This window comes from Leptidea sinapis, chromosome 18 (assembly GCF_905404315.1).
Source record: "Leptidea sinapis chromosome 18, ilLepSina1.1, whole genome shotgun sequence".
In the NCBI taxonomy this organism is placed as follows: Eukaryota; Metazoa; Arthropoda; class Insecta; order Lepidoptera; family Pieridae; genus Leptidea; species Leptidea sinapis.
The window spans coordinates 13856638-13873971 of NC_066282.1; the positions used below are offsets into that span (position 1 = coordinate 13856638).

At 33.1% G+C, this 17334-nt stretch overlaps 2 protein-coding genes across 4 annotated transcripts; both read left to right on the plus strand.

The window, feature by feature from the left end:
- Positions 1 to 1448: 1448 nt before the first annotated feature.
- On the plus strand, positions 1449 to 10848 carry LOC126969344 (reticulocyte-binding protein homolog 2a-like). The gene is made up of 5 exons (XM_050814698.1): positions 1449 to 1588; positions 5753 to 5818; positions 6132 to 8806; positions 9715 to 9784; positions 10835 to 10848. Exons 2-5 carry the CDS (start codon positions 5785 to 5787, stop codon positions 10846 to 10848), a joined length of 2793 nt encoding a protein of 930 aa, XP_050670655.1. The 5' UTR covers positions 1449 to 1588; positions 5753 to 5784.
- Positions 10719 to 16149, plus strand: LOC126969358 (uncharacterized). Of its 3 annotated transcripts, none has more exons than XM_050814731.1 (5): positions 10719 to 10884; positions 12039 to 12149; positions 13756 to 13933; positions 14685 to 14823; positions 15376 to 16149. In XM_050814731.1, exons 1-5 carry the CDS (start codon positions 10852 to 10854, stop codon positions 16103 to 16105), a joined length of 1191 nt encoding a protein of 396 aa, XP_050670688.1. In that variant the 5' UTR covers positions 10719 to 10851; the 3' UTR covers positions 16106 to 16149. The 3 variants fall into 3 exon arrangements, with proteins under 3 accessions (XP_050670688.1, XP_050670689.1, XP_050670690.1); XM_050814732.1 differs by lacking the exon at positions 10719 to 10884 and adding an exon at positions 11730 to 11804; XM_050814733.1 differs by lacking the exons at positions 10719 to 10884; positions 12039 to 12149 and adding an exon at positions 12951 to 13136.
- Positions 16150 to 17334: the final 1185 nt, after the last annotated feature.

The following is a 17334-nucleotide window of genomic DNA, read 5'->3' on the forward strand; positions in this document are numbered from 1 at the left end:
ACTTGGTTTCTTTTCAATTTGAATATATGAGTGAAGTGTGATCCGTAAACAGTACTACTTTATGTTTTTTTTTCCATGAGGTTAGGAAGATTTCATTTGTCATTTAAGCAGATAAAGAAGAGGAACGGTCCAAGAATAGAACCTTGTGGTACCCCCATACTGAGAAGAGTCCCAGGAAATCTCCTGCCATTCACGTCGACCTTCTGTATTATATTGTTTAAATATGATATCAGAAGGTCGAGCGCAATTATCATAAAAGTATGATATAGGTAGTGCCATTGCTTCCTGACCAGTGTTGAATGTTGAACACTATTAAGGCCTTTGATAAATCACAGAAGAATACAAGTGCATTTTGCGATTCCTCCCATGCATTAAAAATATTCTGGATAAGCTCAATACCGGCATCCGTTGTTGAACGTTTATTAGTAAAACAAAATAATAATATAATATGTAACGTCTGACAGTTAAAGTAAGAAAACATTTGGCTTATAGTTAATTATTATTTGAAAAGTTTTGCTAAGGGTAGGCAAAACCTTACCAATGAAATAAGTCGTAGGCTCAAATTATTATTTTCGGAAGAAATGGCAGGCTTATGTTGTGTCGCTTTATAATTTAACAGTGATAATAGGATTGTTCTTCCCTACTCCTATAAAGGAGTAGGGAATAAGCGCGTATGTAATTGTGTTGATAATTCATCCTAGAATTCTCAAATTCTATTAAAACCAAGGTAGATAGCACAAGGGATTTGAAATTTTGCAAATATTCCCGTGAAATTACGTAGGTACCCCGTTGTTCGATGCAATATGCTGTAAGAAAACATCAAGAGATTCGTGCTTTGTTGTTATAATTTTCAATATTTAACTACTTTAGTCGACAAAAATACTAAATTTTTCAACTCAGCTAACAATTCGTTTACAATTACTACATTTACTATACTTCATACCGTAGGTACTCTGTGCCTGCACCAGCGCCATTATGGAAAGTTTTTGAACTGTTATTTACTACATAAGCTGGACACTTTCATGACACTCCTTACATCTACCGTCCATATCCCGTGCAAAGGGCCTTTCCACAATATAAAACCACTTATAGATTAATAGATTTCAGTACGCCATATTTTTCATTTCATGAAGCAAAAAAACTTTCAACAGCACACACAGGTTTTGAAGATATACCTAGATTTATTCTATGTCCGTCAAACAATTTTCATTATCTATCAATTAGGACGAGTTCATTACCTATTTAGTTAAAAAACCCTCCTTAAACGTCGAAGACAGTGGTTAAAAAATATAAGTGTCAATAACATTGTCGTTTTTGAATGGACTATTTGACGTATTATTTATTTGAGATTTCTACTTGTATGTATGTATTTTGTTTATTTTTTTATATTTTAAGGATTGCTCAATGTATTATCTTTGACTAAAATACAATTATCATGCAATAATTGTGAAATTAGTTTTAAATCCTTATACCTTAGCACCCTTGACGACAGTCTACAGTAGTTTCATGCATGACATTTATGTTGTTATTTTGTTGTTGTTTACAAAGTTTTTGCAAATTGAACTAGACGCGGCATTTTGGGCATGATGTAAGGTAATTGCCTTGCTGTTGTTGGCTTTTAACGAACCATTGAATAGAAATGTTTTTTTCCCAATTCAAAGGGGGTGAATTCTGCTACACAGAACAAAATACATTGGAGACCTGCGTACTTATATGTAAACGTAATTTTGATCTTAATCCTTTTCTTATTCTTCATTTGTTTAAGGTAACTAGGTATATAAATAGGTAAAATTTATATCGAAATATTCGGTTCGGTGATAACCATGTTCCAACACTCAGCCACGTACATATATAGGTACATATAGTCTAAGATCCCGATACATAACGACCTATACCCAGCTGGTTAATGGATGAAACGTATTTTATATTCAAATAGCTGACCCGGCAAACGTTGTTTTGCCATATAAATTATTTTTAGAGTTAAACCGTTTCTTGGACATTGCTTCATTACTTTATTTTTCTAAAATAAACGTAACCTAGGTTACTCCATATTACATAAGCTACCTGCCAATAAAAGTCCCGTCAAAATCGGTCCAGCCATTTCAGAGATTAGCCGGAACAGACAGACAGACAAAAATTGTAAAAAATGTTACTTTGGTATATGTACCGTAGATATATTCATTCACATGTAGTAAAAAACGGTTATTTCAATATTACAAACAGACACTCCAATTTTATTTATCTGTAGGTATGTATAGATTTAATATTATGTTAATAAAAATATTGCATGTGGGTTGCCTAAAAAAATTAAATCCAGGATATGATTAAGGTCAACTGAGGGAAATATGTCATATTTTTCGTTTGATGATTTTGATGGCCCATAAAAATTAAACTCCTAAGTAATTTTTAACCGACTTCAAAAAGGAGGAGGTTATCAATTCGATCGGTATTTTTTTTATGTATGTACACCGATTACTCTGAGATTTATGATCCGATTTACGTAATTTTTCTTTAGTTCGATGCAGAATAGATGCATTTCGTCCCATAAAAATTATACATAGTTTGGCCCAGTAGTTTTCATTTTATGAACATTTTTTATGAAATTTATTGTTTACTTCGATGATATAATTGTTTTTTGTGTACGGCTTTTTTAGGAGTTTTCATTCAGATTGATCATATATTATAATTATTAACTGACACTAAAAAGTAAAAAATAAAAATAAAACTACGTTTAAAAAAACCGACTTCAAAAACTGAAAAGTATCAAATACTTAACTAAAAATTTTATTTAATACACCTTTACCTTTAATATTAATAAAATACTTTTATTTGTATGTTTGTATTAAATTAAATTTTTAGTTATTTGATACTTATCAGTTTTTGAAGTCGGTTTTTTTAAACGTAGTTTTATTTTTATTAAGGATCTCATCAAACATATGTTTTAACTAATCATGTTCAAGATTTATTAGGTAGTCACCTTCAAGGATATCGTATAAAAAGTTATTAAGGGTTCTTTAAAAATGTAGATTTTTGACGCATTTACTACATTTTTTTTTATGGAATAGGAGGACATACGAGCGTACGGGTCACCTGGTGTTAAGTGATCACCGCCGCCCACACTCTTCTGCAACACCAGAGGAATCACAAGAATCCATTTTGGGTAAATGCGTACTATGAATAATTTTCTAACCAGATAGTGTTTGAGGTTGAAACGATCTTTAGTAGCTCTTTTTTTAAATTTAGACTTCACATATACGTCCCTATGTTAAAAAAGAGCAAATAATTAGTCTACTAGAGGCATTTCAATTCACATGGGGAAAATGCGTTACATTTCTCTATGACGCATTTACCCAACGATCAATCCAGGTGCTCTGAATATTTTCGAAGGTATGTAAAATAAAGAATAATATAAACTCATATTAAAAATTGAGCTAAAGCAAGAAGTACATCATTGGATAAGAATATTTATCATAAATATAGCATTTTTATACAATCTAATTTTAATATTTAACTAAAACAACATACAATTTAACTATACAAGCTAGCCCTGTAAAGTATTGTTACATTATTACCTAAATGAACACATTAAGTGTCAAGTCTTTCAATAAAAAGTACGTATCACAATATTGACACCGTAAAATTAAGCTTCTTAATACAACCTTCCCAACCCAAGTTCACAGTTAAAATAAAATGACGAGGACTGTTTCCTCGTTTTGGGTTTCACCATATCCAAAATATTTGCTCGATTGAACGAAGTGGGTTTTATGTCATGGCCAAGTCGCTGATTTATGTAATCTTGCAATCATAGGTTGTAAAAAATTTACCTAAATCCATATAGGTTAATATCACCATCATTGTAATCGTTTATTTTAAACTTATCTACTCGTATAACATGTATCTGAAATCGATATAAAAATATGGTGAAGTATTTGAGAAAACGATGACTACTACATCTGCACTACAAAACGTTAGTTTCAGAAACGTATAAAACAAATAAAAACTATACAAGTATTGACTTTTAAAAAAGGTTGAGCTCCCATGATATCGGGGTAAATGCTTTACACAGACGCATTTACCCTAAAAAACAAACGCATCAAGCCTAAAATTTCTTGTCATAACATAAAATTTACAATCATAATACCTCAACTATTACGATGTTTTTAATTAAAATAACTACGTTTACAGACGGGCAAACATGTACTGCGTACTTGGAATATAAAATCTTCTTAAAAATCAATCAGAAACCATTGATTTTTATTGATTAAAAGCACTCTCCGATCGCTGCTCTACTTGCTTAAAAATAAGTAATTTTTAAAATAGTAGATTTGTCAAATTTCCGACGTACAACGCGATCTGTTTCTATTTTAACTAACGAATATAGTTCAAACGGCTACCTCTAAATACATGTAGTTGCTGCATTTCGATTAGTTTTTGAGAAATGGCGAAATGCAGAATTTACCCCATTGACGCCTTTCCGTCAGTTGGCCTTCGTCTCCTTCCCTTATATACGTGCGAAGGAAACGATGGCTGGTCCATGTGTCAACTCATGTACGGATGCTGCTTTTGGTGCCAGGTCCACCTGTTATAGTTAATAAATCATTGTACTTGTTGGATACAATTACTAATTGTGACAGTAATCACGACCATCATGTTCACGAAGCATCCTTACACAAACAGTGAGTTCAATCTCCAAAGGTTGATGCATCCAATATACGACAATTTATATTTATACATTTAATTCTTTATTGCTTTTCATGAAATCTAATATATAAAATTCTCATGTCGCGGTGTTTGTAGTTAAACTCCTTCGAAACGGCTTTTGAGTGCATATTGGGTAGGTCTGAGAATCGGACAACATCTATTTTTCATCCCCCTAAATGTGAAGGGTGGTCCACGCCATTTTTTTTTAATTTTTTTTACATTTTTTTTAAATTTGTTTGATTATGAGTCAGCATTAAAAATACATACAACTTCAAATTTTCACCCATCTACGATCAACAGTTACTTTTGTATAGCGATTTTAATATCGGCAATACAACGTTTGCTGGGTCAGCTAGTAATTTAGGTATATTATTTAAACGCGACGCATATATTGGATGCAGTAGCTTAATAACTAATTTGTTGTGTATATAACAGCCATTGTATTGAAAAGAATGGCCGTTGAGTTACTTGTCTGTTCTTCTCACGAGCTCAACTTTTTTCGAACATTATATGGTAAATTCAGTAATTTAAAAGAAGTATTTGTAGTGACGATTCAAAAGCGCATAGTTAAAGCCTATTTGAATAAAGTTTATTTGACTTTGACTAAAACCTATTGAAACAAGAATATAAGATCACGCTTAAACTATGGATATTGTGTTGTTGTTGTTGAAAAAAGTTATATTTTAGACTAAGTGAGTATTTTCATTGAAAACAGTTGGTTTTATTTATTAGTGTTTATGGTTTTATAATCAATTTCATATTTTCTTTCTAAAAGAGAACGAAAATATACCTACATGCTTTCATAGTAATAACTTGACATATTCATTCCGAAAGACTAGGATCCCTTGACCTTGAGCGACCTTGAAGTCAGAGATTGCTTGAGTATGTTTTGAAATGTAACTATGCTATATAATTGAATAATAAAAGGTAACATTTTATAACCATTATGTATGCAACAATGTGTCTTTATTTTAATGCTTTGACACCTATGTATACACAGTTTCAATTGGTGAGATTTTAAAAATACAGCAATGTGTTTATTTTTTTGTAGGAGGTTTGATACAAGCTGCTGAAGGACCAATAATGGGTAATAACGATGACCATATTACAAGTATAGGTACGTATAAAAATATGTTTTCAAATCGATACAATATACCGAAATATGGCAAGGGAAAGGAATCATGTCTGTCTGTCTGTAAGTCATACGGGCTACGCCTCTGCTACTGAAATAAAGCTGAAAAGTATTTTATTTGTTCGAAATAATCTGATAAAGACCAAAAGTTACACGCCGTAATATAGCTTTCAATATGTATTGACCATTAGTACGTGGGTAACACTGAAAATGTTTAGATCTTGCAGATTTCTTGATTCTCGCCTGATTTGTTCTTTTGTCAATAACTGTATAATGTTTAATTTATATTACTTTTTAGGAAGCTTTAGGGAATGCCCTCGGTGTGTTCATAATGTTATGCGATTTCGCCATAAAGCTGTGGGAAGTATAAGCCTAAGAAAAATTATTTGTGACCATTGCCTTACTGCATACTTGTTTCGTAAGAGAATTAAGGGAAATTATTCATATAAACCAAATTATCCACGGAAATATTCAACTCTTAAAAAAAAGAATAGTAAAGAGACTGTTACAATTTGGCTTTCAAAAATGATTGAATTATTGGAAAGCAATTTAGTTTTGTATAAATCCGCTGACATGTCTAAAACATTTATTCATAAAATGAAATTATGTCTAGACATCGTTCAAAAACGTTCAGAGCAATCTACCATAGAGCCGATAGTAAAGGAATTAATTGATGGTATGAAAAAACAACGCGATAGAACTTCTGTAGCCAATCAGAATGGAAAACTGACACCTTCTATCGATTATAAGAGTGATAGTATTCCTAGGATAGATACAGCTGCATATCAACATGAATATCGTAAAGGTTTTGAAAATGATAATAACTATATTATTGCTGATGAGATGCCTTTAAGTATGCCTGCTGATGCAGTAAAGGAATTAATTTATGATATAAAAAATGACCGTTATGGAATATCTTTGTCTTACCAACATGAACAAAATACTCTGATCAACGATGACGAGGAATATGTTATTCCTAAAAGATTATATACTGAAAAAAGTGCTGACATAAGTGAGTCTATCTATAATATGAATAAAGAACGAGATACGACATCTGCGCCTAATCAACATGAAAACTTCGGAACTTTTAGGGGTTATAACAGTCATAAAACTCTTGATAGAATATCTACCACTGAAAAAAAGCCCACGATATCGTATGATGATTCTCTTGTATCATTAGAGAACTTTAATAATGACGCAACTACCAGTAAATTAAATTCTCTAAATGATCTTAAACGTAAAAATTACAAACAACCTTTTGGAACATATGAAAATAAAAGGTTGTCTCTATTAAGACGGCCTCAATCAATTTTAAAAGCCAAATCTAATGACAAAGGTAATGAAGATATACATAATGAATTGCGTGGTCACTTTTCTGAAGAATCCGTTTCTAAGTCTGTTTTTGATGTAACAGAAAAAAACCTAGAAAATCATCTAGGCTATTTTTTTCCAAAAACTCAAGGAAAGATACAAATTTCTAAACGACATAAAAGTTCATCTGAAATCATAAAAGAAACTAATGATATGATAATTGCTCGAAATATTGAAGAAAATCGTAGGATAGAAGAATCAAGGCTAAGAAAAATAAAGAATGACCAAGAGAAACGCATATTAAAAGCGAATAAAAACATCGTCGAAAATGAAAGAAAAGACAATAATATGTCACACGATGTAAAGTTATCCGTAACTTCTTTTAAAAAAAGGAAGGAAAAAGATGAAAAGAAGATGTTAGACTCTACTCTGCCGATAAATGTGAAAGAAACAGCTAAAGCAGCATCTAAAGACGAACCACATTTAATCAAGGAAAAAACAAAAAAAGGCGAAGGTGATTTATTTAAAATGAATGGAGAAGAAAAAGCAGATCAGTTGAAAAGGGAAAAATATGAAAAGGATAAGCTTAAATTACAAAAAGCGGAGCAATTGCAAAGAGAAAAAGAAGAAAAAGAAAAACTCAAAATTAAGAAAGCAGATGATTTGAAAAGGGAAAAGGAAGAAAAAAATAAACAAAAAATACAAAAAGCAGAGCAGTTGAAAAAGGAAAAGGATGAAAAAGATAATCTAGCAATAGAGAAAGCGGATAAATTGAAAAGAGAAAGGGAAGTAAAAGAAAAACCAATAATTGAGAAAACAGATCACTTGAAAAGAGGGAAGGGCGAAGAAGAAAATGTAAAAAAAGACAGTAAAAATCAAGCGATTAATCGCGTTATTAATAAAAAGGAAGAATTAGATAAACTCAAAACGGAAAATGATGATAAAGATAAGCAAAAGAAAGGAAAGGTCGGTACTTCAAAAAAAGAGGAACAAGATGATGTTAATTATCAAAGTCTAATTTCTGATCAATTGAAAAATAAAAAGGAAGAAGAATGGACAAAAAGAAAAAATGATGATTTAAAGCCAGCAGACGCGGTGAAAGAGGAAAAGCATGAAACCAAACTAAAAGCCGATAAGGATAATAAAGTCGACGATAAAATTGATAAAAAAAAAGAAATCAAACCTAAAAATATAACAAAGGAAGACAAAAATATACCAAATAAAGAATTAGATATAAATAAAATTCAACTAATGAAAGATTCTCAAGATGATCTCATATTACAACTTGTTAAGCTAAAAGGTTCATCAGCTGGACCGCGAGTTAAAACTAATCCCTTATCGGATGTCAAGTTAAAGAAAGCTGCAGTAATTCATCAAGGTCATACAGGTACAAAAAGTGTTGGCTGCAAAATATGTGCTGATTCCGAATTAGAACTAGATATCCAGGATATAATGTATAAGCAATTACCGACCCAGAAAAAAGAAATTATTTTCGGGAAAAAAATTGTTGAAGGTGTTATTCCAACTTTACACTTGGAAAGTGAAAAAGGTTCAGTAGAACCGATGTTTTTTAAAACTGTATATGATGAAGACGTCGCGCCTATATCTGTTAAATTTGAAGAAAACGTAAAAAATGATGTTCAAGTAGGTGGAACTAAGTCTGTAAGTATAGCTAAAGGTAATTAATATGCAATACTAGGTCAAACGAGTCGTCTGATGGCAAAATTGTTCACCATCATCGCCGCCGAAGTTGTGAAATACAAAACGTGTGAAATAGCTCTGCTTCAGAAAATTTATAAGATACTTATATCTTATAAATTTTCTGAAGCAAGCAAGAAAAAGTATTACCTAAGGGTAATACTTTTTTTCGGTTTCATGTCGTATCAATCCGAAAACACCGCTTCATGGAGACCATTTAATATTATAGTTGTATGTGAAAGAAAAGAAAGAGGATACCTCCTTAATTACCTACTTGAATCGTACAGTGGATTAAAAAATCCAGGTGGTGAGCACTATGAAAACTTATGAAAGGTCGTAAAAGATAGTAAAAATTAAAGAATACCATAGTGACATTACTTAAATATTTTCCCGTATATATTTTTTCATTATATTTTCTATTAGTTTTGATTCTGGATATAGTGGCATGAAAAAAATCGCCCACGTGTTGTAACCCAGAAAGTATTTTATTTCTTTTGGCAATCTAAACAGATTACAATAATTTCTAACCTATAGTTTTAATTACATTTAAATTAATACATTAATACAATATAAATTAATGCAATCCTACAGCTTGAATAAGATTTTAAAAATCAGGTGCGCGAAATATTTATCATATATAAACTACAAAATTCCTAATCTGTCTTGAATCAAAAACATCTATGTCTAATATATGAGCGACACATTATTGATTGGATTATAATACGAGGTGTTGAGAGCACACCACTTAGTGCGATCGAGTTTAATGAGAATATGGAAAATGTGCTCAATAAGTACTTCTTATTGCATCTGAATCACAAATATCAATGTTTGCCTACCATTTTAGCTTCATATCCCGATTTTTTCTTGCTCAGCTGACAGCAAACTTGATCGGACGTGTACAAATGCGAGGAAAAATGAATCCATCTGTAACCTTTTTAATATGTGCGTACCTACTACTTACGCTATTATTAATTATTACATTATATATATTATTATTATTAAACTATTACGGTATAAAACACGGAGAAGATATCATATTAACTCAATTATTATAGTGTCTAATTGATGGAGAAATTTTTACAACATATTCGAAATCGGCAGAACTAGAATTTTGATTGCGAATTTTTATTACGATGTAACTCACGGACGTACGGGTGATTGCTCGGTGAGCGTTGCACTGAACGCACTTATTTATCGCCAAGCGCGTCAGCGGAGCGATGTACGCCGACGAGCTCGACCGACGATGCTCGCCAGCGCGACGTAGCTGCATGCGCTGGATTGTACACGTTCATATTATGTTTTCATTGTTATACCTACGCTTGACCGAAGTCAGCGCTCTTCGTTGGTCGATTACTATAACCAGCCTTATGTCAAGTTATCTATGCAAAAACCGGATTGTATTACCGGGCTTTTCGGTCATTAATATTTTAAAAGTACTCATTATGAAAAGTCTTATAATTAACTGAACTAATAATAATAAAACCATTTCCGGCAGCAACCTCCCACCCCCAGCAATCCTAGAGTGCCACTTCAACCCTGATTTGAGTTTCTATGTCAAGCCTATTCTCATGCACCAAGATTTAAGTCAATTGTTTGCTGTAAAAATATAAATTAATACAATAGACTTTGTATATAAAATTGAGATACTATATTTGTAGGGAAGTTGAATAACATTTGGAAGAAATTTAAATGGTTTTAAATTCTTCTGGTTATTTGGCTTTTCGGTTATTCTTCTAACAGCTTGCATGCGCTAGTTTGCATAAGGCCTAAGACGGGGTAGATAATAATTTTGCTCGTGTTGACATATTTATAGAAACTTTTTGAGAGTTGCTACTGTCTATCTTTCAGCCGTCACGATTATTTTTGCGTCAAACGAGAAATGTGCAAATTTTGATTTAGATTGCTTATACTATGCTTTTATAATATTATTTATACACCATTTCAAATTAATAAACATTAATCATAATATTACAGCAGTTAACCTTGATTTAGCAAAAGATTCTTAAAATATGCCCAAAACCAATAACTCTGGAGATGATAAGGTATTTACTTTTTTACCGTCTATATAAACATGAGCTGCGGTTATAGCGTTTTTGCTCTATAATATTACCGACATACATAAATAAATACCTAAATTTTATAAATTAAGTTTTGGAGATATCCCATAAAAAATTCGCAACAGTATCATATAGCTTTTACTTCCTTTGATTCTTTAATAAAGTATAACTCATAGCAATATACTGTCTTAAGTCATAGCCTATCATACTAATGAGCAATTGCCCGTAATGACGATATAAAGGCAATGCTAAATATGCTTAGAAGAAATTGGGTGTCAAACAGATCACGAAAACAAAACTTTTTACAGACCGCAGCTCACGGACTTGAATTTGTTTCTATTAGATGCACCTTAGAATGTATTTAAATTACTTGACCACGTGTACGCTCTCTACAAATTAAACCTGTCGGCGGCGTTACGTTGCGGTTGCAGACCAATTGAAATCGAATCACCTTTGCCCTCCGCTTTGTCAGAAGAATGACTACGTCCAAGCACCGGCTGGTACGAGGAGTACATGCAAAGAATAGTTTTACTCTATTACAGGCGGCACGTGGCATTCACCGGTGCTACCTCCCGGTTTATTGGATCCAAAACGAGGCCAGTGTCCTAAGCTGTCCAGGGCGCTTTAATGCTTAGGGTACGCCACCTATTACATTAAGAGCTGTTCGTTAAATTGTCGGAGAACATGTACTTTGTGATCCGCTCAATCCCTTGGCGGTGCTTTTTTAAGTCGCTAAATTGTGCTTCTTCTGCATCTTATTTTATTCCTATCTCCAGATTCAATTCCCACCAATTCTCATACATATAATATGCGTTTATTCTTCTATATAGGTACAAACATATTATGGAGCCACCTTCTTTCGAGTTTCCAGGATGATATGACATGGAACCTACCTCTTTATGTTGGTAATTAGGACCTTTTTTTTAATTAATTTAGTGGCACGGGATGCAAGTCCATAGGCCTAATTAGGACCTTACTCCTATGGTGGTGCCAGATAGCGGAACAAGTGCCGACTCATCGTGATTCGCAGGCCTGATTGACCTCTTTCTGTTCTAGAAACTAAATGTTCAAAAAGTCATAATCTTATGCATTATTATAAGTTGATTTAAATAATTTTTGATTATTTTGATTTTATTTAGGTCGAGCCGGTTGGGCGTAGTACCAAAGGTATTCTTCGATATGAATTATCAAACAGATCCTTTATTGAGAAAGGTTGGACTATGCTGCCAACGGAAAAAGTCGTTCGAAAGGCTAGTTATAATGATTTATATTTTTAAGTATATACTTATGTAGTTACTTAGATAAGTTTTAATATCGATTTTTTCTTAGTGGTATAATATTAGTCTACTTTGGAATGCAGAAATTTTGATTTTTTATGTTACACATCTCTTGCGACGCCGATTAGGCGAAACCCTTCGAATTACAAAGCTATGGAAAGAAATATTGTTATTGCTCAACTACTACTACGACAATCAGTTAATTTTAGCGGGGTGACAAACACTGGAGCATTATTACAAAATATGCGGTTACACTGTACTCAATTCCAGATCTTTTTCTCTTAGCCTCATGTATAGGTAAATTATGTACTCTTTTATTTCGCAATTGCGAATTCCCATAACAAAATCAAATCCCAATTAAAAAAAGGAATATTTTATTAGCACCGTCTTATTCATTATGACACCATGATGGTGTTAATATGAACAGAGATTTATTGCTTATAAATTTTACCAAACAAAATTTCTCGTCAAAGTTTCAATGCTATAGTTACCGTGTCTCCAACTGGAAGGGTGAAATAAAGTAGCCTCGACGGACGGAAGGCTGGAGAAAAAAATTACGGTATTAATCCCCTACAGGCGAGGCGACCCCTGCAATATTCCGACGTCATTGAATCTGTGGTCTTTCTAGTTGGTATTGGAACCCGTAGCACTAAGAGCTGGCGATTCATGATGATGTTCATGTTTTTCGACTGCAGGAACATTATAGATAACAAACTAACAACTGAGCACAAATGAAATGGATACGCTGTGGTGGACAGCGGAAACGAACACACTAGATAAAGATCATATTAAGTGCATCAGAGGATGTTTTTTAAAAGATGATGAAGAGTTCGTTGTTAAAAAAAATTGATCTTTACACATCATCGATAACAGATAACAATTGTATGGAACATTAACTTCTGAATACATGGACATCCATGAACATAACCTAACCCTGTTCGTTACGAGAACCGACCTAAGGTAAGGGAACGGGAAGGCAAGGAAGAAGAGAAATATAATTTTAAATTAGTGAGCGATATTGAAACGGTGAAAAATTTTAGACTGTTCAAATCTTATCAGTATTTTAGATCAAAATGTAATGGACTTTCCATATTCATGCTTTTTTGGGTGAACTGACTTCAAAAACTCTTCCTAGACAAAGGCCCAACGCCCAAAGAACTTCACTCCTTAGTCTAGTAGTAAGAGAAAATTTCTTGAAAAGCGCACTTCCATAGTGAAAACCACACATACATATGCTGAGGATGATAATTGGTGCAGTAGTCAAAGAGCGGTAACGGGGATACAAGAATGTTATAACATTATTGTAATATTGTCGAGTTGTAAGTTCTAAGTTTTTTGTCGGGCGAAATGATTACAACTGTGGGATCCCAGAAAATGTACAAAATAAGTGTGAAGTGAAATTTAATAGAATTGTTTCATAAAAATATTAGTACGGATAAAAGTTAACTCTCTAAATAAAACCACACCTTAGGAACGGGATGATCGCCAAAGTTCATGCACCCGTCTAGTACTCCAAGGCATTTGATTTGATAACTATATTTTAATTTGAAGACAATTTAACGATTTTTTTAATATTCAGATGAATGTGTATCGCATGAGACCAGCACATCCCGAGTTTGATTGGTTTGAACATAATAAAAATAAACGGCTTATGACCTATGATAGTGGAGAAAAATTAGCAGAATTTGACGATAATGGCCGAGGACGCTGGTTTTATCGAAACGGAAGAATTGCACTTGACTACTATGATGCTGAAGGTACTAACCAAATAAGGTTTACCTCACATTAGGCTAAATAAAAGAATTTGCAAATTGCAGTTGCTGGAATCGGGCATTCATCGGACATGTTCGTTTGTTTAGCCTAATATTTATTATTCAACCCCCATTAGTATCTATTTCAATAAAATACAATTTGATTTGATTCTTCTCTCTCAGAGTGCCATTTGATTCCGACGCGGTAGTTAGTATCTCCTCCTCCTCGCGTCGTTTTCCTCGTTACTGAGGGTCGTCACTCCCCCGCTGCATCAGTTTCTCCCGTATGATTCCCCTCCATCTGCTGCGATCCTTAGCCTTATGAAGGGCATCATGGAAGTTGATGTTTAGAGCAGATCGTATTAGTCCGACCATCTCGTGGGACTGTGTCCTCTGGGACGCCTGCCATTTACCTTGCCTCTCACCATCAGCTGTTCCAGCTGTTCCAGTTAGTACCTAGAAGATCTATTAGAAATAACATCAAAAAAAAATTCTAAAGGAATCAATTTTGAGAAAATAAATGCCTTTTAAATCTTTAACTAGGAAGTCTTCTCCTGATATTACGATTTACCCAACTTATTTTTTTTATCATGATGAGTCATTTATTTTGTGAAATCTAAACAAAATATTCTGACTACTATTCAATTTTTTCTTAATATTTTAGTTTACTTATTTTCAGTTATAACACTACTTAATTTCAATGGTTTTTAGTCTTGTATACGATCTCACAAACTTACTACGTTTTGTTGTTTTACAGAAACACATGCACAACAGCGGTTTGTTATTTATGGTAGTGGTGAGCCTGACGAACGTGGTCGATCACGCCCTGCATCAATTCTGGCCACTTTCGACTATTTAGGAAGTGGTATCGTATTTGATCATAGTGGAAAAATAAGGTGCGTACAGTATAATGACTGCAAAGAGCATTTATTCATTCGGAGTAAACTCACACACCTGTAGACGTCCCACGATTTCCATATTCTTTAATTTTATGCCCGTCCTGAGGCACCCTATGAATAACGACCTGTGCCCATCTGTCTTTGTGCAGCCAACATACATGCCTAGCCCAGTTCCATATTAGCCTGGAGGTTTTTTCTTCCAATCAGCAATGCCTTTAACTATAGTATTATATTAATTTTGAAATTCAAATATTCTTATTCAAAATAGGATTTAAAATCACTTATTGAACGATAAAAACGACCATCTATTCGACAACATATGCCTCAGACCTGAGATGAACGAGCGCAAGAAAATATTTTTTTTTGTCACAATACAATATAATTAAATAGCCTGAGGGCGGTCACACCTTTCCCAATCTATGGTGTCATCAAGAAATTATAAGGTGCGAAACCTCTTATTCCTTTACTGCTATTGTCACTATTTATATAAAGCGTGAGCACCGATTAGCTTCTCCAATTACATAAAATGATAATTAACTAAATTTTTAGGTTAAAATACAATCAAACTGAAGGTGTGGTCTTAGATCGTAGCTTAGGACCCGCTACGCATTGGAAATGGCATACTCTAAACGACCCTCCCGTCTTACAGCAAGTTATGATTGATACACAGTTAGCTCACAAGGACCCCAATATAATGAGAATGGGAGGTCCAGCTGATAATAGACACAAAGAAGATAATGAAGAAATGCTAGCAATTGAGTTCGACAATTTTATAAAAGAAAAGAGTAAAAAGTTGTCACAAAAATTCAAGCCTTTTCAGATAAAGATGAAAGCGCTTAGAATTAATGAGAATTTCTCTTTGAAAGTATTGGATCAAGCTACTATATACTTAATTTTTCGTGACGGCTCAACAAATTTAAAAATGAACATTGGAATGATCTTGGATCATAAAGAGATTGTCGACACAGATACAGCTGAAGTAGGGGACGTTTCGAACAGCTTGTTAAGATATCCAGCTCGAACAGAAAGTTTGGCAACTCTACAGCGCAGTGTCGCGCATGCTCAGAGTGTAGACAGAGCTCGATTAGAACGCGAACACCGCATCCGACCATCAATAAAGCGCGCTAGTGTTGATAAGCTTAATGAGGCGGCATCTAGACCACTAAGACCACCTTTTCGCACTGTTTCTTCAGTTAATACAACAACCACGGAATGTCCTTGTACTAAAAAAATCAGAAAACCTACTTCATATGTTTATTATGACACCGGCCTAGTGTAATTTAGAATTATTTCTTTTTAATAAATTTATTTGATTATAAATTATGTTTTTTTTTATTTATTACTCAGAGAGAAAATTATAAATATAGAGCATGACTGGTGACATGACTAACGATACCCGAAGACTTTTATTTGGCGATCGATGAAGAAAATTGTTAATATTATTTACGCAATGCATGGTCAACGGTCGAATGCATATAAAACGCCATAATATGTCAAATTCGTGTGCGACTGTCCCATCGGCGATATTGGGGGGGAATGGCCTCCGGTCCTCGACACTAACGTATGGCCTAGTGCCGCAATGTTTCGCATAAATTCTATAAGCTATTCATTCTAAAAAGCTCTTAGTCGCCTCTTACGGCACCCTTGGGCCTGAGACTCCCCTATTCTTTTTACGCCCCGGGAAGCACAGGGCAAAAAAACAAAGGATAAAGAAAAACAAAAGATCCTCTGGAATGACTTTATAGTAATGAAAAAAAAAGTGATTGACTGTCAAAGACTATAACATGTTTAATTCCAAAATATAAATAAAACTGCATAGATATATATCAGGGAAGACGTAATAAGATTTAATCATCACCTTTCCACTTATTATTAGAGTTTAAGAAAGCCTTCAGCGAAAGGATTGCCCGTTAAATGTAATTCAAAGGATAATATTATATACATTGGACAATAATTCATGCGAAGGATTTTCTAATTCGATGGCTGAAAAAATATCGGAATTTAAAACAAAACACCTAAATTTTTATAAATTATGCAAATCAATATTTAAAATAATGAATTTTTATTGCAGACAAGATTCTAATCGTCTTTATTTACTAAGTAAGTTTAAAAATATTTCAAATCTTTATTGTATACAATATATACTTTTTAGTTCCATTCATTTAAAACCAATATTGGATTTTAAATTTTATCAAAATCTTAATGTTCCTGATCCAACAGTGATTTGCAAGCATCGTAATGAAAAAAGAAAGAACTTCGAAAGACCATAGAGAGCATGTTCAGTATTGTAATTACAGTTTTTTTAATTAGCTACGTAGTTTTTAACAATGATATTTTTTAAATAATTTAAATGTTTAAAGGGTTGGTGAAATTTGTTTTTTACATTTTTGTTTAAATTGAATAAATACCTTTTTTATACAATAGCATTTTATTTGTACGATCCCAATGGTCGTAATACTAGTTACAACATATCGTAAAAACACTGCAAAATAAATATTGACTTAAACA